Source organism: Manis pentadactyla, chromosome 16 (genome assembly GCF_030020395.1).
Source record: "Manis pentadactyla isolate mManPen7 chromosome 16, mManPen7.hap1, whole genome shotgun sequence".
NCBI classification, from domain to species: Eukaryota; Metazoa; Chordata; class Mammalia; order Pholidota; family Manidae; genus Manis; species Manis pentadactyla.
Window position 1 is genome coordinate 26865061 of NC_080034.1, and position 25189 is coordinate 26890249.

At 32.9% G+C, this 25189-nt stretch overlaps 2 protein-coding genes and 1 long non-coding RNA gene across 4 annotated transcripts in view; 2 read left to right on the forward strand and 1 right to left on the reverse strand.

Annotated features, from left to right (window-relative positions):
- RUNX2 (RUNX family transcription factor 2) overlaps positions 1-668 on the reverse strand; it is a 306364-nt gene extending 305696 nt beyond the window's left edge. Inside the window, exons 1-2 of one of the 2 annotated variants that reach the window (XM_057494091.1) lie at positions 473-626; positions 149-272 (exon numbers count right to left, since the gene is read on the reverse strand). In XM_057494091.1, the coding sequence (XP_057350074.1) occupies positions 149-272; positions 473-610 (262 nt within the window). In that variant the 5' untranslated portion in view covers positions 611-626. Of the gene's footprint in view, positions 1-148 lie in introns of both variants that reach the window. The other variant, XM_057494090.1, reaches the window with a different exon arrangement.
- SUPT3H (SPT3 homolog, SAGA and STAGA complex component) overlaps positions 1-25189 on the forward strand; it is a 484976-nt gene that overhangs the window by 50084 nt on the left and 409703 nt on the right.
- Positions 795-9131, forward strand: LOC118933253 (uncharacterized). Its single transcript, XR_005033052.2, has 3 exons — positions 795-900; positions 4171-4235; positions 5966-9131. It is a non-coding gene; the product is annotated as an uncharacterized LOC118933253 (long non-coding RNA).

A 25189-nucleotide genomic window follows, 5' to 3' on the forward strand; every position in this document is an offset into this window, starting at 1 on the left:
TTTTCAACTTTTAGTGCAACAAAATAGCAACACAATTATGATCTTTAATACAGCGTTATCTGGAAAAGCTAGCAGTTTATCCAAGAAACATACCTTTATGTTTAACAGGTTCATCTCTTACATGATTTTAAAATATGATAACACTTACCCCAAAAGAAGTTTTGCTGACATGGTGTCACTGTGCTGAAGAGGCTGTTTGATGCCATAGTCCCTCCTTTTTTTTTCAGATAGAACTTGTACCCTCTGTTGTAAATTCTGCTTGCAGCCTTAAACTGAAAATACAAACCATACCCAAACCTTGGTTTAGTTTTACAGTATGCCTGGACTACATAGACTTCATATTTATTTTTTTCTGTCAAGAAATTATGTAGCTGGTAACATGTGAAAAGCAAGGAAACAAAACAAAAAGAGAATGAGCAAATATTTGAAGGACCTACTATTACTGCATAGACTGTGGTTAGAGAGCACTCACTGACTCTGTTGGTCTCGGTGGCTGGTAGTGACCTGCGGAGATTAACCATTTAAAAACCAGAGACTTCTTGCTGTCTTCCTGGAGAAAGTTTGCACCGCACTTGTGGTTCTGTGGTTGTTTGTGAGGCGAATGAAGCATTCACACAATCCAAAAAAGCAAAAGCCTTAAAACTCCTTTTTTTGCAAGCACTATTACTGGAGAGACAGAATCATGTGGTTTGTGACCTCACAGTACTCAAAGTAAAGTGGGACTGCCTACCACTGTGGCTTTTCCCCCCTTGCTCTTGCTCTCCCTCTCTTTCTCTTTCTCTCTCTCTGACAAAGGCTTGTGGTAAGGCCCTTCCTGGCATCCAGAGGATATAGCTTTTTAATTTTTGTGACTCATGAGGATTTGGATAGAATACAAATGCTGAAGGAGCTCAAACTCCTGTAAGGTTAAGCATTTCTTGAGCAGAACTCTGCAGTTAAGAGCTTTGCTTTCTATTCCCCCACCCCCACTTTTTTCGCCTCCTCCTTTTACTTGGTTCATTATTTTGTCTGTGGAAAAGTGAGCAAAATTGGCTCAAGAAGCTATGTGAAATTCTGAACACAGTGATGATTTACAATAATTTACATCTTTGGATTGTATCGTATTCTGGGGTCTGCTTCATATTTGCTGGGTGATTGGAGTCCTTCTGTTTTTCTTTTTCTTGTCTTCTTAAACTTGTGAATCTGTAACTCATTGTAAAAAAGTTTACCTTTCTTAGGGTCTGTTTGCAAACTGCTGGGCTTGACTGTAATCGGCTGTCATGAAAGTGTTAGTCTGGGGAATTCCTTTACAAAGACTAAATCATGTCTGTTCAGTTTATGTATGATCAATATTAGATGCTGGCTCTTAAAATAGAGACTGAATGTAATCAGTATCTTTTATATATATATATATATATATATATATATATATACCTTTATCTCCTGACTAGTTTGAGGATATTACAAAAATGAAAGGCAAGAATTGTAACATAATTTATTGGATAAATCTTAGTTTCCTTTATGCTTGTAATAATTTTTATTTTTCAAGGAAATTCATTTTGTATAATTCTTTAAATGGTTTATTTGGATATTAACTTTAATAGGGCTTTGATTGCAAATCTTACACAAATACAAACTAAAATTCTTATAACTTAGATTGCTAACTATTATTGATTTTATAAGCTCAGAATGGAGTGGGTTAACAGAAGCTGTATTTTTTTGTTTATAATGGCAGCTTTGAAATAAATTACAGAATGCTGTGTGTAGTAAGGAATGGTGCATACAGACAGAATATGTTAGTCCTGTCTCGATTTGCTAATTCTGATTCAGAAGAAAATTGGAAACATCTTTGGGAAACTATCTCCCTTCTTTGCCCTTTTGGACATGTATGTATAGTACTCATTTTCTTACTAAGATGATTATATATTGTAGGCAGAGAATTTCATATGTATGAATAGAGCTTCCTGTTTTCATCAGTTAGGAGCGATGGGGTATTTTTCAACAAAAATTATAAAGCCGAACAGACCAATTTTCTTGGCATTTTTTTGCCATTTATCCACGCCAATCTCAATTTGCTTGTTAGACCTCTTCCTAGTGTGATAGTAACTAGGAGTGGCGTGAAGTAAATGAGTAGGAGGGTGGGCGGAGACAGTGAATTACAAAGCAGTATTTGGGGTGTATAATGGGGTAAGGGCTGGTTGGCACTAAGGAACGTGTTAGAGCCAAAATATTCCTGTGATGGCCTTCCTAACACTGGTCGTTATCTACTTTTGGTTTATATTAGATAAAGATAAATGTACAAACATGTTCATAAGTTTCTTTGCAGAAAATTGATTTGCCTGAAATACACTGGGAGGACATGGAATGACTTTAATCCTTTATTATTCAAATATTCAGAATTTTCTATAATAAACTTCTAGTGACAAAAACCAGGAATACAGTTTAGTGTTTTATTTTAAATGTAAATTTATCATGCCCAATTGTGTGTATAAACAGGTTTCACTCAAAAACTAAAAGCCTTCATTTAACACGCAGTTTATTCATGCAAAAAAGAGAAAAGTTGTTCAGTTATTCTGTTTTATAAATACGGTGTACTGGTATAAACTACATCTCTAGTTAATATCTAAATTACATTAATGGAGGACTTTATGTAATTTGTGGAATTTTCATATGGCAGTTCCGTATGCACGTACAATAACAGCAGAATCAGGCAATTGAAAATATTTAGGTAGTTGCTGCAGTGTGGTCAGTAAATGCTTTTCTTCTTTTAGGATGAGTTTTTAGTTTCTGCATAAAGATTCTTCAACATCTTACAACCTCAACTTTGCCAAATATTTTCTGCCTTAAAATTTTTTTTACGTGTACTTTGGCCCTTTAAATTGACTTTCTGTGTATTTGAATAATTTTTAATGTCTATGTATCTCTTAACTGCTTGCGCTCTTTTTGCAGGTAACTCTCTTGTACATAATTTTTTGGTCAGGGTGATCACTCTTACTGCTTAAGAGCTTAATAGATGTTGAGTATCTGTCCCTTTCTGGCAGGAGAAACATTAGTGAAGTCATGTGCTTTAAAGTTTATATATTTATTATACACACTTGTTTTTTTTTTCTAAATTGAAAATATGTTCTTTGTGGAGCAAATATTACTCTGTGGTAAAAATTTAGAAACAGTGATAACTGGCGTACGTTTGATAATTAACATGTTTCTTTACAAGTAGCTTATTACTACATTTGATGAAAAGGGACTGACTCAGAAGTCACTGTAAGCAAGCTCTTGATTATGGATTTATGCTATGCTTAAAATAAAAAATGGAAACCACAGGGCCTTTTTTTCTTTCCCTAAGACCCTTAAAATGTCATCCTTTTTGGGAATATGTTAGTATTCGCTCTGTTGAAGTAAGTAACAAGTTTAGGTCTGCTCTGTAAATTATGTACTTTAATGCCATAAGGAATGAAATATAGCTTTGAACTTGAAATCAATTTCGAAAAGTAAAGGAGTTGGGTATCTTGCTTTCCCCATTGCCTTGTATTTAATAAATGTGTCAATATTGGTCAACTTCATATATTGTATACTGTTATGTGATACAACAATGTATAATAGTGCTTTAAATGCTACATATATCAGTTACCTTTTAATTATTATTTTCTGAACTAATGATTCTATTTTAATAGTTTTATTTATCAATATCAATCTGTTTTCCATTTTTTTTGTGTGTATTGCTTTAAGGTTCTATTTGCTGCTCTTCTATTCTTCCTTCAGTTGAAAACAATAGGAACAAATGGTTTGGTCCAGGAATTCTGTAAATTGTAGAAATCCTGATTTGGCTTAAAATGTTATCTTGATTATGAGGTTTTAGCAAGGAACTTTCTTAATTTATTGTTTCAGCTTGGGTATGTGACTGTATATTTTTGACAATTTTTGTTTTAAATTTGGCATATAGCTATTTAAGCTTATATAACATTTATTGGGTTTTATATTGATGATTTGAAAAAATTTACTTCAGTAGATGTGTATAATTTTACTAACATTTTAAATTATGATGATTATGAGAGATTTGTTCCACTTCCTTATTTTAATTTGGTATATGTTCATATACATAACTGCATGCATGTGTGTGATTGTATGTGTGTACAGGATATTATTTTGTGGTACTTTTTATAATGAGAGTATTTTTCCTTTTTTTCTTCTCAGTTTAATTAAATTATATGAAAACTCAAACACTGCCATGTCCATGGTTGTTTCAGCAACTTTGTTTGGTTAGTATCAGCAGCTATCTGTCTAAATGTGAGACTATGTGGAAATTGGATGCCAAAGGAGAAAAACACTAAACTTGACTCTCTCTTTCTGTCCCCCTTTCTCTCTTCTCCTGTTCTTCCTCCTTCCTTTCCTCCCTCTTTCCTCCAGGCTTTTCTGGTTTCTCTTTCTCTGTTTTGACATTTCTATAAAGTCTCAAAATAGATTCTTAAGGTTCTAGTAGGAGATACCAACATTAATTCTAATGAATACAGGTTTGAAGCTTCTAGCATTCAAGACAAATCACTGTTGTATCACGACAGAGCACACTTCACTTGTTGATGGTACTGGCATCTGATGGCAGAGATTTTCTTTTAACAGTTTTTAATTCCTTCCTCTGTGTGAATTACTTTAACACATTGTTTCACATGACTTTAAAACTTTAATTGTAAGGTTACATTTTTCCTCATTGGACTATTCTTCAAAGTACAGAGTAGTCCATATTTGTTTAATGTAGCTGTACAAATAATTCATCTTTCTTATAATTATTAGAACAATTCATCTTCTAATACTGTCATTTTTCTAAGAAGAAAAAAGGCGACAATTTGCAGAAAATATGGGAAACATACTCATATGACAGCTGAGGATGTGGCTAGGTTAAAGCAGGAAACTACTACCCACAATGCAATGTTACATACACTACCACTTAATAAAATTTATATCAAACATGCTACTGACAAAACCAAAGAAAAATAATATCCCAACTATGCTACTTAACATGCTAAATATTTCTAAGGAAAAGTGAAACTAATCTTTTTGGAACCTTTGTAGAGGGTATAAAATGAAACTGTGGGACATCATAGTTTATTGGAGCCCTGTGGTAACTTGCCTTTGTGCTATGGGACTTGGTTGTAGGTGAAATTATCTTATAATGAGAACCTTTTGGATATTAGCTTCCCTGGAAAAGGCATAAAATGACACCCCCTTTCTTTTTCAATTGAACTGTTATACTGTTAAATAGGGTTATAGGACATTGTCATGTAGTAGGAAAATTAAGTTAAATTATAAGATACTATTCATCATGATTAAACTTTTTACTCAGCCAGGTATATATTCTATTACATTTTATTTTTTTTTGTCTTTTATTGTCAAGTTTGAGGTGAGGCTTGTATTGTCCACTGAGGCATGTTTCTTTTAAAACTAATTATTTTTCTTGCTCTTTCTTTTTATGTTAACCTACCTATAGTTTATCTGATCAATCCATATGTGTTACTGTAGGAAGGTTAGTTGAGAGCAAAAATGTAAACTGATTTTATAATGTGGTTGAAAAAAATTAAAGTTATCTTCTAAAAAATCAGGTTTTAATATATTTAAGTTTTCTATTTATAAATCTTAATATTTTGTGCTCTTAGTTGTCATACTTTAGCAACTTTGCTGAATTTGTTACCTTAGTATTACAGATGAATTTTGAGGTTTTATAAGGTAGGTTTTTAAAGGTTTTTAAATAAGGGAACATAATGGAGTTTTTGCTTTGATAAATAATGTACAGAAATTTTATCAGAGGAAGAATAGAAAAGACTGTAAAGTTAGTTACTTATGAAAGGTCTCCTTTTAGTATTTCAGAATATAAATTGTCACTGTTTCATACCTGGCATGGTATTTATAATCTCATCATTTAAACATTAATATATTGTCTGTCTGTATTTCTATTAGGGATGATTTGCTTAATTGTTTGAGGTATTTTCTCCTTTAGAAACTGCTTATCAATAACAGCTGTAATACTGTGGCTTTTCTCCATGGACTCATGGTGGTCTTTGGAACAACGTTCTTCAACTTTGACAGGTGAGACAGAGGCTCTCCAGTACCACTGCTTTTGGATGAATCTAGCTGTGGTTGGAGAAAGTGCATCTTGCCAAAATATATGGGTGAGACCACACACAGCCTTTAAAATAGTTATTGTAGGCTTATTTTTAGGGTTACATGTCTTGACAGTTCTTTTATTTGCATGCCAATTTCATGGCTGTGTATAGATTTTTCATTGGTTTCAGTAAAGGCAGTTGCAGATTTAGGTATCTATTTGTTAAGCCTTGTTTATAATTTACCCTGGAAAATACTCCTGAGTTGATCTACAATTAACAATATAGAAAATATATTGAAAATGAATCATTAGAATACTGATCTTCTGTTTTTGTAAATTTGATAGTATTCCCATTGGAAATCTCAATTTCCCAGATGGTTTAGTAGTAAAATACTGCTCCAATTTGAACTTCAAATAAATTAGGATAGAATGTTAAAATAGTCTTATACTTTAATTACATTAATAGTAAAATAAAAGTGGTTTTTGTTATTCAGAAGTAAATATTTTTATAATGCTGATTAATAAAAGCAGTGTTCAAAATGCAGTTTTTACACTTTAGTAAAAGCTTGAAAGCATTGAAACAAATTACCAAGGAGGTCAATTTCTTAATACATAGGCATAAAAATGCAAAGCCATCTAATCTTTTTATGGAGTGATTAAAAGTTTATTCAACTTAGTAAACTATAAAATTGACTGTATGTTTAGTCTTTTGAAGCTGGCTTTTTCCGTGATCAGTAAAGACTAAAAGCCCTTTAGACTTTCATAAAATATTTCTTTTTATAAAATGATGTATTTGGATGAATTATTTATGATTCTTATTAAGCTATTAGTGATAACTATATTAAAACTTCTTGAATCCTGTCAAGACTTTTTATTGGATGAACAATGAATGTTGGTTAGGCTTATATTTATAGAGAATTATAACCAGCTAAAATAAGATTACAGTTTCATTCTAGATATTTTCATAGGGAAAACAGAATCTACCGAGATAACTGGAAATTCTGTTTCTTCTCTAATATTATTGCAATACTCTTCCATTGTTGAATGGGTCTGGCAGGAAAGTACTGGGGAAATGTGTTCCTACAGTTTTTCCAGAGAACAAGTTTATGGAAAGAAGAAAGAACACTGCATATACAAAAAGATTGTTTAAAGAAAATTTAGCCCTTGCCTTTCAGAAATTGGTCATGTATGCAAGCCCTGATTGGATGCTAGATTTAAAAAGGAGAGCTTTATAAGTCAATTTTAGGATATTTGAGGAAACTCAAATATGGAAGGGATATTGGTAATACTATGGAATACATTAAGTGTGATAATGGTATTGCATTTTGGAAAATATCTTTATTCTTAAAAGAGGTGCATGATGAATTATTTTCATGAAGTCAATACCATACTTAAACAAGTGCATACATAAAACAAATGTGGCAAAATGTTAGTTTGGTGAATCCAGGCAAAAGATACACAGGCATTCATTTTACTGCTTTTATTATCTTAAACAGTGAATTCTGAAGGATGAAGCATTTTGTGGGAAAGGAATATAGGGATTTGATTTCAAATTGAAATCTGATATTTGGGAAAAATTCATTTTTTTGTATAAGTAGTTTAAAAAAAATAAGTGAATATGAACAGCACAGGCTATATACATAGCATTTTAGATTTTACTTTATAGTTTTTTCTAATTTAAATTCTATTCACAGTAAAAGAGCAAATTTTCACAACTTTACACATGGCAAATATAAATTATAAATGCTATAATATTTTTGAAAATACCAACTTTCAAAATGTTACAGTAACACAAGTCTATACAAATAAGCTAGAGAATTCTAGAGGAACAAAGCAAGCATCTGCTATTACTGTGTCATTTGTTTATTCTTACCTGGATACTTCTAAAATACATGAAATATGTTAAAAAGTTCATTCCTATTAAATACTACTGAATTTTACTACTGCTATAAATAGTTTATACTATTAATTACACTATGTAAAAAAGTATTTTAATAAGCAGAAACCTAAATCTCTATATGCACATTATTAATTCTGAATTTGTGTGTATTAGTTAAGACCCTACCAGGTGCTTATACATTTTTTATGTAAAGGGCTGGGGAGTAAGTATTTTTGGCTTTGTGGGCCATAGGGTCTCTGTCCACTACTCAACTCTGCTGTTATAGTCGGAAAGCAGACAATAAATTAGACAAAAAGTAAATGAATGGGTATGGCTCTGTTCCACTTGAACTTTATTTACATATAAACAAGCTAGCCTGCCTGTTTTTCGCCCACTTCTGCCACCTATATTTTACGTATAGAAATTGGTGACCCAGTAGATAACCTCTTTTGTAGAACAGGCAAGAATAATTTGAAATAATGATCTTACTTTTAATTTACATGTTACAATGGAATTCTTTCTTCAAGTATTTACAAAATCTGAGTTTTTTTGTTTTTTGTGTTTATTGTATGTGAAAGATCACATTTAGGGCACTTCATCACTGTCTATTAAATTGAGTAGTGCAATTTTATCCTGATCATATAATTATTATATATTATGAATAGTTTTACAAGGCACTTTAAAGTCCTTTTAGGGATAAGGTTGGAATCCAAATAAATAATCTCGGTTGTAGCCTATCCCCAAATTATTATAAATATCAATATTTAATTTATCTACTTCTTCATTATTACTAACAAGAAAGATGCTAAGATTCCTATACGTTTTATCCACAGAAATATTTTCTTTTTCAGAATTCACTGGGTTTATTGTCAAAGCATAGATATTTAACAGCACTATTAACAGCTCTTATTATATATTTGAGTGATTTTGATGAGCTATTTTCCTGCTGTTTCATTTATATTTGAATTTAAATCTGACTAGAAAAAGGAATTAATTATTTATGGTATTAATCTCCAAAACATTCACTGAACCCACCATTGGACATAATATCCCAAGTAAATTAGTTTTCTGAGGATTCACGTACATTAGATAGATAATTATTTATTGGATAATGGTGATGGTTACAACTGAGGTGGAAAAGTAACTGTGATATAATGAGTTATAAGAAATATGTATCTGGTCACTTAGATGATGGGATACATATTTCTATGTATATTTGGTCTTCATCTGCAGTTCCTGAAAACTCCTCAGAGCCTTAAAGTTGAAATGGGTTTCTTGTCATGTTAATAAGACACTTTTGGACCCCACCCAAGGGCAGTGGCTGGAGGTTGAGTCAGCCAATGGCCAGTGATTTAGTCAATCATGACTCTGCAGTGAAGCCCTCACAAAAACTCATGAGAAGAGCTTATGTTTCTTTTGCATCCTGCTTCTCTGTCGGAGAGAGGTTCCAAGCTTGGGGACCAGAACCCTTCCTTGTGCTGCTGAAGCAGGCCCCAAGCTCCATGAGGATAGAAGTTCCTTTATTTGGGACCTTGCCCTATGTATTTCTTCATCTGACTGTTGACTTGTATCTTTTACAGTATCTTTATTAAACTGGTTATTGTAAGTGTTTAACTGAGTTCTGTGAGCTGTTGTAGCAAATTAATCAAACCTAAGGGGGAGGTCGTGGGAACCTCTAGTCAGTAGCTGGTTGGTCAGGAGCACGCTTGTGAATGGTGCATCTGGAGTAGAGGGTAAAGGGCAGTCTTGTAGGAGGGAGCACTTAACCTAGGGAATCTGGTGCTGTCTCCTGACAGTGGCAGAATTGATGAGTTCTTGGACACCTGACTAGAGTTAGAGAATTGCTTGGTGTCATGTCTGGGGAATACCTCCACATGCATTGGAATTGGATTCAGGAACCCAAAAGGAGTTCCTGGTGAGGGAATTCCATAACTTCTTTCATTTTTTAGTAACAAACAAATAAACCTGTTTTCTGGTCTGAATTTGAGACCATTAGTGTATTAATATTTAAGGTTTGAAGTAAATGAGCTATGTAGAAATGAGAAAGCTTTAAGCAAAAGTCTACAGTTAAAATTATTGAACACCTTATTTTATCCATGATAATTTTAAGCAATTCCAGATATTACACACATAGATAAGGATTAAAAGGTTGAAAAATTACTATTATATAATCTCATATAATTTCATCACAAAGGAGCAGTCTTTCTCCCTTTCTCCCCTGTAAGCTGTTGTGTTGTGTTTGCCCTCATTTATGATAAAATTCTAAAATGATTGTTTTAATATCTCTCCCCTTCCCCCAATAATTAATTATGAAAGTCATATAAGTCATTGTAAATAATAATAAGAATCACCTGCCTGGGAAGGAAACATACAAAAATACTAATATGCAGAAACTCATAAAGCATCATTCAGGATCATTTAAAGTGAGTTCAGACTGCCCTCTACCCTAACAAATTTTAAAAGGTATCACTGTGTTGTGCCAATTTAATAAACTGGTTGGCAGAATGAACATTTATTAAGCATACTTTGTTTAAAAAGATGAATATTTAATATTTATGTGGGGACGATTTTAACCAAAATTAATATATAAAAAAGTTCTGGCATTTAAAGTTATACTATTCTGTAGTAGGTAAATTAACCTTTGAGGACTAAAACCTGTCCTAAATATTAATGGTTAAATATAGAAGTTTTAAATTATATTTTGCTATCTCTTTATACTATTTTAAATCTTTAGGACTCTTGTCCTTTTTAGCTGTCAACTTTTAAAACATTAAGAATCCTAAAAATTGTATATTTCTGGAAGAACATAAATTATTCAGTATAATCGATGTGTACAGCAATGTTGCTATATAGTTATTTACTGCTTGAATTTTTTATAAATCATAATATTGAGAAACATTCAAAAGAACCATTTAAAAAAATAAAAGGCTTTTCAGAACAGTTTTAACTTTATAGAAAAACAGCAGCAACTACAGAGTTCCCATATACCTACCCCCATGGCCTTCAGTTTCCCCTATGATGAGTGTCTTGCATTGGTGTCCTGTGTTTGTTACTGATGAACTGATGTTGATACATTGTTAACTAAAGTTGGTAGTTTACTTCAGAGGTCATTTTTTTATTTTGTACAATTCTGTAGGTTTTATCAAATCCATAATGTTACATATTCACAATAGTATACAGAATAGCTTTCCCTAAAAATCCCCATAAGATTTTGGATAAATACATATAACATAAAATTTAGCATTTTAACCATTTTAGCAACTGATTTTCTCTCAGTAGAAGTTTTTTTCAGAATATCATGTAGTTGGAATCACATAAACTGTAGCCTTTTCAGACTGGATTCTTTGACCTAGCAGTACTTGCTTAAGGTTCCTCCATGTCTTTTTTGTGGCTTAATAGCTAATTTCTCTTAACTGCTGAAAAATATTTCATTGTATGGATGTAGTACATTAGCCATTCAACTCTGAAAGCACACCTTGGTAGCTTCTAGTTTCTGGTAATTGTGAATACAGCTGCTATAAACAGGACTGCAGGTTTTTGTGTGTGCGTGTAGACATGTTTTCAACTCATTTGGGTATATACGTGGTGAGATGTCTACGTTGCTTGGTAAGTCTGTGTTTAACTTTGTAAGAAACTGCCAAACTGTGTACAAAGTTATTATCATTTTGCATTCACTGCAGTAATAAATGAGAGCTCCTGTTGCTTCACATTATTGTCAGCATTTGCTGTTCTCAATGGTTTGGATTTTAGTCATTGTGATAGGTGTGTGGTGGTTCCTCATCATTATTTTAACTTGCCATTGCTCAATGACTAAATGATGTTGAGCATCTTTTCATATGCTTATGTGTGCAGTCTGTATATCTTCTTAGGGAGGTATCTGTTCAGATCTTTTGCTTTAGTTTTACTTAAATTGTTTTCTTGTAGAGTTTAAGAAATTCTTTATATAAACCACATTTTGTTAATACATTCATTTTTTGATGGACACTTGGGTCGTTTCTACCTTTTGGCTATTGTGAATAAGCTGTAGTTGAACATTAGTGTACTAGTATTTGTGTGAGTGACATCAGTTCTTTTGAATATATACCTAGGAGTGGAGTCTTTGGGTCACATAGTAATTCTATGCTTAGCTATTTGAGGAGCCATCAACCAGATATGTGTTTTGTAAACATTTTCACTCAATCTGTGGTTTGTCTTTTCATTCTCTTAGCAGAATACTTCACACAGTGGGAATTTTTCATTGTAGTGAAGTTGAGGCTATCAGTTTCTTCTCTCAAGAATCATACATTGGTGTTTTATCTAAAAACTTTCCAAACTCAAGGTCATCTATATTTTCTCCCATGTTCTATAAATTTCGTAGCTTTGAATTTACATTTAGATCTATATCCATTTTTTAGTTGATTTTTGTGGAAGATGTAAGGTCAGTGTCTAGATTAATTTTCTTTACATTTGGGTATTCAGTTATTCTGGCACCATTTGTTGAGAAGACTATCTATTGGATTGCCTCACTCCTTTGACAATACTGCACTGTCTTGATTAGTATAGCTTTAATATGTTATAGTAGTATAATATATCAGTTTGTTGGTATTTGCAAAGTTCACTGGAATTGCATTGGGTCTTTATATAGATCCAGTTGGAAAAAACTGACATTTTAATGATATTGCGTCTTCCTATGAACACAGACTATTTTCCCATTTATCTAATCTTTTTGATCTCTTTCATCAGATTTTGTAGTTTACCTCAAACAGATTTTCTATATATTTTGTTAGGTTAATACCTGATAAATCATATTTTATGCCCATGTAAATGGTGATTTATTCTGAATTTCAAATTCCAATTATTGGTTGCTGGTGTAAAGTAAAGTAATTGGCTTTTGTATATTAACCTTGTATCCTACAACCTTGCTATTAATTGCCTATTGTTTCAGTATTTTGTTGATTCTTTGTGATTTTCTACATGGACAGTCATGTCACCTGTTAACAGTGCTCTCTTTGGAGCACACAAATCAATCAATGAACATAATACTGTATATTAGATACTACATAGACATATAAACATGATTCTAGATAGTGGTAGAAAAGGGTAATTTCAGGTAGTGTGAAGGGTTCAGTGCAAGTTATTCGTAATTGCTGAAAGCTCAGTTTGAAGGACCGTTAGGAGTTGAGTCAATACCTGTATGTAGGAATGACAAGAGGAGGGAAGGAGTGGTGGGGACTGAGGCCAAACAACCTGCAGCATGTTGTGAATTGCAGTCAGTTTTAAGATACTAGGGCAATGGTGGGATGAGAGGTGGCTGGAGAAGAGTTTGGAAAGGTAGATAGAGGCTAATCAGAAAGTACCTTTCTTATTTGCTAAGCTACCAAGTAGATTGAACTTGATGTTCAAAACTCAGGAACCATTACTGGGTTTTTAATGAAGGATGAGACACAATGTAGGTGTAGAATGATCTGTCTGGTAGCAGTGTGGAGGATGTATTACTAGAGGGGACCAGGATGATTTTTTTAGCTGAAAGAGGGCATGAATGAATTAAAGTTATAGAAAGAAAGGATGCTCTGAAAACCATTAATGGAAATTGATAGTTTATGTGGTATGCAGTTCTATTTATAAACAAACTAATTGGCAGAGTGGACATTATGTTAAACAATATTAGAAAAGAATTATTTAATCGAATTTAGGTAAATGTGAAAAGGTTTTTGTTAAGTCTTAATAATTCAAAACATGCTAAATCACATACATTTTCTACCTATCATAGCACTAAATCATGAAATGAAGTAGATAGTGCATGGAAACAAAAAATATTGCAGTTATATTGGAGCTGGTTTGAAAAGACCATAATATTTTGTGGTCTTTAAGGTTATTTATAAATGCAGGTGGTGAGATAAAATGAGTTCCAATATTCCAGTAATGTGAAAGTTGTTGGTTTATATTTATATCTAACAGCTGATATTTCTGACTTTATATAGTGGAGGTAGTATAGTATTTTAGGTTTGGAAATATCTATGAACCATGATTAGCCACATTGTTTCTAGGCTTTGTACTTCAAGACAAATAATGTCCCCATATTTCTTGTACTTCCCCCTTGAAAAGTAAACAAACAAACAAATGCAAAAACCTGAAGAAAAAGCCTATTCACTAGTGATTTCTGTTGAAACGTAAGTGTTCAGAGTCTAAACAACCATCAGGCCATGGATTTAGTAGAAATGGAATCCATGCTGCTTACATTCTCAGTGTTGCATTTGGGTTTCTGTAATTAACTCTTTCCAGGTATAAAAATTTCAGCCTGTTGATTTCTTCTGCTGTTTGTGTTCTTTTAGGCTCAAGTGTGTTTTAATAGTAAGTATATTACAGACTGGTGACAACTTTGTACCATTGGTTGCATTTAAAAAAAAAGGAAAAGAAACAGCAGCAGACTCACAGAACCCAAGAATGGACTAACAGTTACCAAAGGGAAAGGGACCGGGGAGGATGGGAGGGAAGGGAGGGATAAGGGGGAGGAAAAAAGAAAGGGGGCTTTATGATTAGCATGTATAATATAGGGGGGGCATTGGGAGGGCTGTACAACACAGAGAAGACGTAGTGATTCTACAGCATCTTACTACGCTGATGGACAGTGACTATAATGGGGTATGTGGGGGGGACTTGGTGATGGGGGGAGTCTAGTAAACATAATGTTCCTCATGTAATTGTAGATTAATGATACCAAAAAAAAGGTATAATGCCATTGTTTACTTTCTAAGATCTTTTTGCATTCTTAGTAAAATGATTTTTTTAGTGGGCTAAACAACTGACTATCTCTGAATTTTGTTTATGTTTCTCTGCTTTGACTTTGAATGTTGTTTCTTTTATTTTCTTACCCCATAGTCCTAATTACCTTTTTCCTTGTTGGGCTTTCTTGTTAGGAATATTTCTTTTTTAAAAACTCTTTGAGGTCTGTTGGTATAGCTTTGAAATAGCTTTTGCTAATAGTCTGTTTAGTTTTAAGATAATGTTGCTGGCCTTTTAGAGCAATGGAATATTAGCAGTAATAGCAAATGGTATCTTTAATGCCAATAATGGTACCATAGTGGGAAGATTCACTAAGTTTGTTTATTTTTTTAATTACATCAAAATGTGGCTCTTTCAGCATAATTATCAACTAATTATTTAGGTAATTTATCTTTTCTTTAAATTACGTAAAATAAATAATATTCCTCACTATGTTAAATGTTTTTCAAAATTAGAGCTCTTTAATTTGGACGGGTGTGTAGAGAAAAGTTACTTTTATCTGTAATATTTCCCTTTAGAAAGCAGTATTAAATATCTTAATCTGTTCTAAGTGAAATGTAATTATTAGATGTTCATCTTTACACATTTAAATGGATGAAAGTATATATTATTTTTCAATTTTCATAGCATCCAGTTTATGAGACTGACTCTAATTTGGCATTGATTCTGAACTGTATGGGCAGGCTGGTCCCGTGTAACAAGAGATTTAGACAACCTCTCTATAATAGTCAAATCCACTTGAGTAAAGGGCATTCAGAATACAAAGCTAAAAAAATCTCCTATACTTTCAGTTCCTTTTTAGTTATATTAAAACAAAGTACAGTTTAACTGAACAAACTTTTATCAACTTCCTAGTAGGTGCCATACATCAGTAATAGGAAGGTGGGTAAAATTAATTGATCCTTTCTGTCAAACACATCATAATTTAAAAAGCAGACAGTCTTGCAAGCATAATTCAAAATTATAGCTGTGAACGTAGTTTTAAGGGGGACAATTCCTGAGAGCGGTCACTTCTGCTAGGTGATATGATATGAACTAGGAGTTTGTGAGGGACAAGAACTGAAGGCAAAGACCATTTGACACAAAACAAAATACTGAACCAATAAAAGTCAGAACTCAAAACCAGAAGAAAAACATAAAGAAATAAACAGGATTCCCCCAAAAATGAATTCAGTAAGTTTTAATGGGTTGCAATGATGCAGAGCTAGAGTGGAAAAGAACATGAGTGACAAGGTGAAGAGAGTACGTCCCAAGTTCTAGTTTTACTTGCTGTGTTATCCTAGTTTACTCACTAAATTTTTTTAAGCCTTAGTTTCCTCCTTTTAGTAGATGCTGTTGGTGTTTTATCCTGAGCCTTTTTATCTGATTGAGGTATCTACCTGTCTTTCACCTGTAGACTTGGTGACTGACAGCTCTCAGCTGTAAACAGTTCCACAGAATTGTTGGGAGATGCCTTGCCCAGAGATGCCTGAGACATTATGTTCCCCACTTCCCCACAGGGTATAGCTAATGACTGAGTTTTATGGGGTGTGAGGGCTTGGCCATGTCTTAGGACAGGACAACTCCCTAGTGCCCTTCAGACTCCAGAGTTCACCTTGGGATCAGGTTGAGGCTAGACTTTAGCTGCATCTATGACTTTGTTTCCCTTATCTAGTTCTTTGCATTTTTATATAAAAGCACTCCCTCAATCACTTGCAAATAATTTTCATCTTAGATTTTGCTTCTCAGGAACTTAACCTAAGACACTTCTATTTAAAATTTTGGTCAAATACACATAATATAAACTTTACCATTTAACTATTTTTAAGTGTCAGTTCAGTGGTATTAATTACTCCACAGTATTTTTCACCTATCTATTTACCATTACTGGTTACCACTATCCATTTCCAGACTTTTTCATCACCCCACAGGGCAACCCCATAGTCCCTATGCAGCCACTTTCTATGACTACCCCTTTCCTCCCTTCTCCCCAAAGAAGCAGTCACTGGCCATGCTTAGGAGTGGGTTACTGGGTCATATTGGAAGTCTGTGTTTAACTTACTGAGGAACTGCCGATTGTTTTTCAAAGAGACGGCATCATTTGACATTCCCATATATTTTAGATCATCTAGTTAATTTAAAAAGTTAAATAAAACCATGTACATATGTACAAATATATGCCTCACATACATAATGATAATTATCTAAAATGATTTTCTAAATATATAAAAAATCTCTATAACATTTTTAGTGATTGCATAGTACTCCTCATGGTATTACAAGGTTTTCATATGGCTGAACTTTTATTTCTCTGATTTTTGTAACACACATTTGTGTGTTTGTGTGTATTTAAAGCTTTTTTACTTTTGTGATCTTCAGTTATTTTAATATTTCTTTTGTTTCAGAAGCTACCTATTTTAAAGCCTGTTACTACTTTTGTTTTTAAAGAGTCATCAGTTTAATATTACTGTTTCATATAATTCTACAAAGCATTTTTATTGATTTTGATGCTTTTTAAACTTTGTACTGCTGTGGTCTTATGGCTGTTAGGGATAATCAAAAGTGCAACACTAAATGGTCCATATCTTTTTAATCTCTGGGAAGTAATCAGTTCTAATCTCTGGTAAGTAATTTTTTAAGTATAAATACAACATGGGTATATTGTGAGATCCAAGGTAACGTTAACAGGAAATTTAAAGATAAACTGGTAGTTTAAAAAAATTTGGTAAGTTTTACTTTGGTGGAAAGTTTGGTAATACTAGTTTAGTCTGCAATATGTGATACTTTGAAATTTCACTGCTCAGTTCATAAAATAATGATTATGTTGATAACTTTCAGGTTTTTATTTTTTTCATTTGAGCAGATCTAGTAGTTATGTATGTTTTACAATATATTGCCATGGATTTTGAGTTATTTGACATTAAGAGATGACATTTTAATAAATATTCTTTACATATGTAAAATACCTTGCAAGACTATTTTTGTAAATCATTTTTCTGATATTCTACAGGTGGATCACAGTGTCTGGGAATTAACTGAGAAATATCTCAAATTCCCCTCTTGATTTTCTTTTTTTTCTTCATATAGGTAAATTAAACATAAAATTAAAAAGGATTAATTTTTCCTGATTTATAAACTTATACATGAACATTGTTATGTAGAAAACAAAATTTCTTAATGACACCACAATTTTTCCAGTCACCAGATCTGCAGTTCTGTGTTTTGAGGATTTTTAGTTGATTCTTTTCAGTTCTTTGTTTCCCTACATCCTTTCTTTCTTTTCCACTTTTTAATCTTTTTATATATCCTAAATTTCACTACTCCTTGACCTAAAAATTATGACCTGGCTTCTCTGTCTCCAAATTTGTCCTCTCTAGTATGTTTTTATTCTTATTTTTGCTACTACATTAATCTTTCAAAGCCTCCTATGTACTTATATACCTTCTCTTAAGTAAAATGCTTGTTTTAGGTAAAAGTACTAGATATAATTTCCTGAACTTGTTTCTTGTTTATGTGCTGTGTGTTTTGCTTCTCTTCATTTTTCTGTAGTGACTTCCTTATCTCCAGTTCCTGAAGTCCTTGTCATCCTTCAAGGAATCATAAGTCCTACCTTATCATAAAACTTGTAGTGAACTTGAAAATGAGAACATCAGAAGGCTGTGGAAAGATAATAGTTTTGGAGTTTGTCAAAACTATGTTCCTATCCTGACTACAAATTATCAACCCTGTGACCCAAAGCCAGCTATTCAGCCTCTCTGATTTTCTGCTGCTTCATTTCTAAAGTGGGTATAATAATCATTTTATGGATATTATGAGTATTAAATAAGCTGATGTTTGTAAAGTACCTAATACAAGGAGCTGGTAAGCAATTTATGTTGGATGATTTATTCAGTCAATACATATTGGATGTCTACTTTGTGCTGGTTTTCTCTAGGTCACGACCTCCTTAGGGAAGTAGATGTTTAAGTTCTAAAATTTTATATAACACTAGTAATTTCGGGGAGGGGAAATTCAAAGGTGAGAGAAGAGAAAGTAGGACTGTCTTTTATATTTTTAACAAAAAGAATAAAACACCCTCTGCTTGAGTGTTAGGAGGGCCTATTCCTAGGTATAACACTGATTATTAAGAGGCTATATACAAAATATCTATGAACACTTCTTTAGCTCTGTTGGACTTTAGAACAATTGAATCTTAGGATGGTGTGATTTTGATTCAACTTGATATCTTCATCTTTAAGCAAGGGTTAAGAGTGTACTCCATCCTTCCCTTCTTGAACTTTTCTAAGGATCAGATTAGGTATTGTATGTAAAAAAATTAGCACAGAAGTTACTTTCTATTCCAAGTCCTTGCAGTAATGCTGTATAGTAGGTAGTGTTATTTTCCCATTAAGAGATGAGGAAAAGGAAGCACACAAAGGTTTAATATGTTATTCACAATCTTGCAGTTAATATAATGGTCCCCAAAGCAGCTTCCACTGCCATTTACTTCTCACAATTCTCTGTGACTCTGTGGTTTCTGGTCCACCAAAGTTTTGACCGTGTTGTTTTTAATGCAGATCTTTGTTTCACAGGGTAATAGATTAGGGAAGAGAATCACAGTGGGTTTTCCTTGGCTGTTATGGTTTATTGGAAGTTGCATATCAAGGATATTAGATGATGGTAAAGAGTCTAGAGCGTATGGAGAAGCACTGTATGTCCAAAATTGCTATTTAATTGTTGAAAGGTCATTTGAATTTATAAACTCATTGTGGTTCAGATGAACTTCTAAGAGAATAAACAGTGTTTTTGAGAACTCTTTATTCTACTTGGTAATAACATTGATATAAGAGGGAAGATGCATTAGCTTGAATTTTGAAGGGTATAATTTAAATTTTTCTTCTATCACGTGACTTTGGATAAACTACCTAACCTCTGAGAAGCTATCCTAAATCACTAAAAGTAATGATTATGTATCTTGAAAGATTATTTAAGACTAAAATGATACAAAGTTTAATTTCTTTTAGCATAATGCTTAACTCACAGTAGATGTGACATTCACTCATTTTCTCCCTTAATTGTCAGCTGTGAAGGTTCTGTTTTTATCTCCGTTTAGCACATTAGAAAACAGAAACTCGGAGGAAGGTTATTTGAATTGAACAAGTTCACATAGCTAATAAGTAGTTGATCTAAAATTTGAACCCAGATCGGTCTGCCCCTCATCGCTGACTACAATTCTGTGTAGTAGAGTTATGTTTTAGATAGGGTTTAGACAGGGAAATGTTTGTGAAAACTGTTGGATTTTATTCTCAAGGCCGGCCTTCACACTTTTATGTATTTTGCTTGTAGTGTAATGACTGAGTCAGGTTACTTGGGTTTGAAACATGGCTTCACCATTTATTTGCTCTGTGATTGGGCAAGATACTTCACTTTCTTGGCCTTCAGATTCCTCATCTGTAAAATGGGAATAGTAAGGCATCTATCTCTGTGGGATTTTGTGATATAATGCTGTGGGATGCTTTAGTATATGGAGTAAGTCCTCAATTGGTGTTAGCTTTCATTATTGAAAAGTTGTGTGGAAAGGGTTTAAAGTTGGTAGACTTTTTTTTTTTAATTGAAGCATTGTTGGTATACAATCTTAAATTGGTTTCAAAATGTACAACACAGTGGTTTAGTAGTTACCCATATTATTAAATCCTCACCCCCTCTAGTGCAGTTATTATCTATCAGTGTAGGAAGATATTATAGAATCATTGACTATATTCTCCATGCTGTACTACTGTCTCCATGACTGACTTATATTGTGATTGTGAATTACTGTGCCCTTTATCTTCCTCCCTCTGTCCCCAACTCCAAACCCTCCCCCTTGGTAACCACTAGTCACTTTTCAGTGCCTGTGTGTCTACTGCTGTTTTGTTCCTTCTGTTTTGCTTTGCTTTTATATTCCACAAATAATTGAAATCATACGGTATATGTCTTTCTCTGCCTGGCTTATTTCACTGAACATAATACCCTCCAGATCCATCTGTGTTGTTGCAAATGGCAGTATTTCTTTTCTTTTTTATGGCTGAATAATATTCTGTTGTGTATATATACACCACATCTTCTCTATCCATTCATCTATTGATGGACACTTAGGTTGCTTCCATATCTTGGCTATTGCAAATAGTGTGGTGATAAACATAGGGGTGCATGTATCTTTTCGAATCAGGGATTTTGTTTTCTTTGTGTAAATTCCTAGAAGTGGAATTTCTGGATTAAATTATATTTCTATTTTTAGTTTTTTGAGGAACCTCCATACTACTTTCCACAGTGGTTGCACTAATTTACATTGTCGGCAACAGTGTAGGAGGGTTCCCATTTCTTTGCATCCTCACCAATGTTTGTTATTTCTTGCCTTTTAGATAGTGGCCATTTTGACTGGTGTGAGGTGATATTGTGGTTTTGATTTGCATTTCTGGAGTTTGGTAGATTCTAACTTTGATTGAGACATTGAGCAACTTAACTTTTTTGAAACTTAATTTTTTCCTTATTTTTAAAAAGAGATTGTAAGACTTATCTTACATGATTGTTGTTGAGATATAAAGGACAATGTATTTAAAACTGTGCCCAGAAGAGTAAATACAAAATAAATGTTAGCTTTCTCTCCCATTCCACTCCCCTATCCTGTCTTTGTTGCTTTAAATCTTGTGATCCAGAGGAGATTTGGTCCTATGACAATGCAGTTCAGAGTACAGCCTTTGCCTGGTAGACAATCTCAGACTCACTTCTTCTGAGGTAGTTATATGTCATATTAGCTAAGTAGTTGTTTTTCTTTTTTGCACACAAGTGGAAGAGCCTATTTACTTGCCAAATAACTTAAAAACTTTTTTCAAATTTGTCAATAGGAAGACAACTATATTTTAATATTTACATAAGAAATTGTTGCTGTTCAAGTAACTTATACTTCAGTCTTCTTGTACTAGTATTAACATCTAACTAATGTGATTTTTCCTTAAAATTTTTCAGCAAGCATATTTAGTAAATATCTAACACTTAGCTATGAGCCTTACCGAACAGGGCATAATACAGATATGATGATGGATGTTTTTTTATATTTACCTTTTTTTCAGGAACTGAAGATAAACTAGGTAATTATGTTTTCTAAAAAGTATGTTATATATTATCTGACTTCTCAATAAATTATTGTTCTGATGATAACTTTTAAATGTAATACCACTAATGATTATATAGTATCTCAATTTGCTTTCTTAAAATGTACTTGGTAGTTGTGAAAGAAAAATGTTATACACCCCTACCCTCCATTTCATGAAATCCTTGAGGCTCCCTAAGGTACCAGGATTAAGTAACTTAAGTCCCATTGTGTCATTCCCAGAGCCAGGACTGGATTTCAGATATTAGTTGATATTTTCATAAAAGCAGCATTATTCATTTATTTGCCTGTTGGTTTATTTATTCACGCATTCATTCATACATACATACATACATACATACATACATAGCCTTCCTTGTTCCAGAAGGAACGTAAAATAACTTTTAAAACTATAAACAGCATTGTAAGATAATAAATTGAGAATGAGTAATAAAATGAGTCAAATGGAATACAAAATTAGGAAAATAAAGTTATGTTCTGGAGTCAGGTTTGCAAAATGCTCTGTTCCATTTAGTAATCTCATTAGAACTTGGATGCAAATTTGGTTTTTCAGCTTCTAAACCCCCATGCCCACCCCAGAATGATCAGTGGTATTATTATTGCCACCGAGAACCTCTCATATAGGACAAGGAAACTGAGCACAAAGAAATGTGCATAAAACATTCATTGCAGACTTGCTTGTAATATCAAAAATTAAAAATTCAAATATCAAACAGGCAAATAAGTAGAAGCAAATACATAGAATGGTTGCTATGGGATGGCTAAAATGAACTAAGTCAATATGAGTTAAAGTGAATGGATACATTTTGAAAACAAAGTTGAATGCAAAACAAAAAGCACAAAGAGATGTTAACTTTCTATTATATTCTCAATAACCTATCTTTAAAGTAATTCATAATTTGAAAATGTTAACATGAAATGTTTTAACAAGCACATAGCAGTATATCATAGAATTTAGTAACAGTTTTTTTATTTTACAGCTTTATTTATAGTAAATGATTCTGAATTATTTATGGTATTATTAAAAAGATTCCCTTTAAAATTTGAGTAACAAAAAGGGTTGGTATATGAAGAAATATTTGAAGAAAATATTAAGTAAGAGTACAATAATATGTTGATATACAAAATTGTTAAAGATGGAATCTGAGTAACTCATTAGGAAGCACCAAGTTTTAACCTGTAAGGTTAAAAGAATTGTGTAACTCATTCATTCCTAATTCTCCTGTGTGTCCTATAGGGAGGACAGTGTATAATTTAATATTTATCACCTGTATCGTAAATACATAATATGCTTTAAGATTGCATCTCATACAATGCTTTGATATTGATTGGCACTGTCACCCCAAACTGCAATTCAGTGGATGAGAGGAGTGGTAGGTAGAAAGATGGGTTAATGGACAGAAGATAGGCAAAATGTTATGCTCTTTCTAAAGCTTGTCTTTATCAAGGTGTGGGTTTTAAGTGGTACAGTATCCCATAGTTTGATCATTGCAAGGAAACAGTACTCAAAGGATAGTGAATGTAGACTTTAAAGTGTTCTGCCAGATATGCATACTACTATGTCTCTATTATGTGTAAAATTTTTATGATTAGTAGAGTACAAAAACATTTTATAAATTACTACTAAATGCATAGTTTTGTCAATTATATTCTTCAATGTAGTCTAGTTATTTTTGAGTTTGTGACTTTTTAACATTAAAAAAGCAATATTCTCATTAAAAATGGTTGGAAATTGAATTGATAAACTATAGATGCTTAATAAGTCTCTTCTTAATAAATATTATTACTTTCAGTTTTTAGTGATAATCCCTGAAAGGTACATAGATTTCAGCCCTTCTTGTTTGCTAGTTAAGTAGTAACCTATGATTTGAGGTTGAGCTGGAATAGGTTTGACATTATACCATGAAAGTAGAGGAGCTGAAGTTAGATGTGACAGATAAGGGAGGTGAGCTCAGGGATTTGCTGATGGAAGCACTGGGATTCTCTTTGTATATATTTGTTTAATAAAAGTGTGGCCATGTTAACCTGAAAACTTTTTCAAGTAGGTGTAACTATTAGCTATTCTCAGATACAAAAAGGGTAAAATTTTAGGAAAGCATATGCAGTCTATATAAGTCTGAATAATTACTAATTTAATATACAAAATTAATAATTTTTAAAAGTTACAAGATACACAAGTAAGTGTGGTAACTTGCCACAAGTAATTAGGATATATCACTTGGAAGCTGCAGTTTATTTTGGAAATAAGAAAAAGTGATTAAATTTATTCACATTCATACACTTTTAAAGCTGTGATAACATACATATATAAAAACAAAATTTGCTGTTTAACCGTTTATAGGTGTACAGATGAGTGATATTAAGTACATTTATATTGTTGTCTAGTCATATCACCACTATCCATCTCCAGAACTTTTTTCATCTTCCCAAATTCAAACTTGACACCCATTAAAAACTAACTACTTTCCCCTCACGCCCAAGTCCCTGGTAACCACCATTCAATTTTCTCTTTTATGAATTTGACTATTTCAGGTACATCATATAAGTACATTCCTATAATATTTGTCCTTTTGTGACTGGCTTATTTAATGTTTTCAGGGTTCATTCATGATGTAGTGTGTTTCAGATTTTTTCCTTCCTTTTTAAGGCTGAATTCCATTGTATAAATATGCCACATTTTGTTTATCCATTCATCTGTTCTGTAAATTAGGAAGGTACTCCTGCTAAGCAAATTAATTAGAAGACTCCCAAATGACTATACAGACTGGTGAGAAGAATATGGCACCTTTGGATTAAGAAAAAAATGAAGAACCAAAAACAACCATTCCCTTCTTCTGGTGTACTTTGACTTACACCAGGGTGCGCTACTGGCGAGTTCAGCCCTTACCTGCTCTCTCAGCCAGGTGCTTTTGTGCAGTGTATAAATTCTCTACTCATACTTGATAGTCGTGTTCCTTTATCTCTTTACTGCAGTTAAAAAGCCATGTGATTTGGAATCATTGTTCATTTTCTTTCATTCATTTATCATGCTAATTAAGTATTCTGAATATATAGTAATTGCGCTCAATACTGGAGATACACAATAGATAATAGACACTAGAGGTAAGGACTTTGCCAAGATGATAACAGGATTTAGTTTAATTTGGAGTAAGGATTGATATTCAGGCAGTTTGGCTCCAACATCTCTGCTTCTAACTATTTTGCTATATTCTATCTCAGGACTCATGGAGTGAGTCCCTGGATGGGATAGGGAGAGGGTGTGGCACAAATGGTGGTAGTTGTGCCTACCAGGAGATCTGTTTGGGAATTCCAAAGAGATGGATCATAGGCACTATTGTGGAGGTTTGAGATATTATGGTACTTGGCTGGT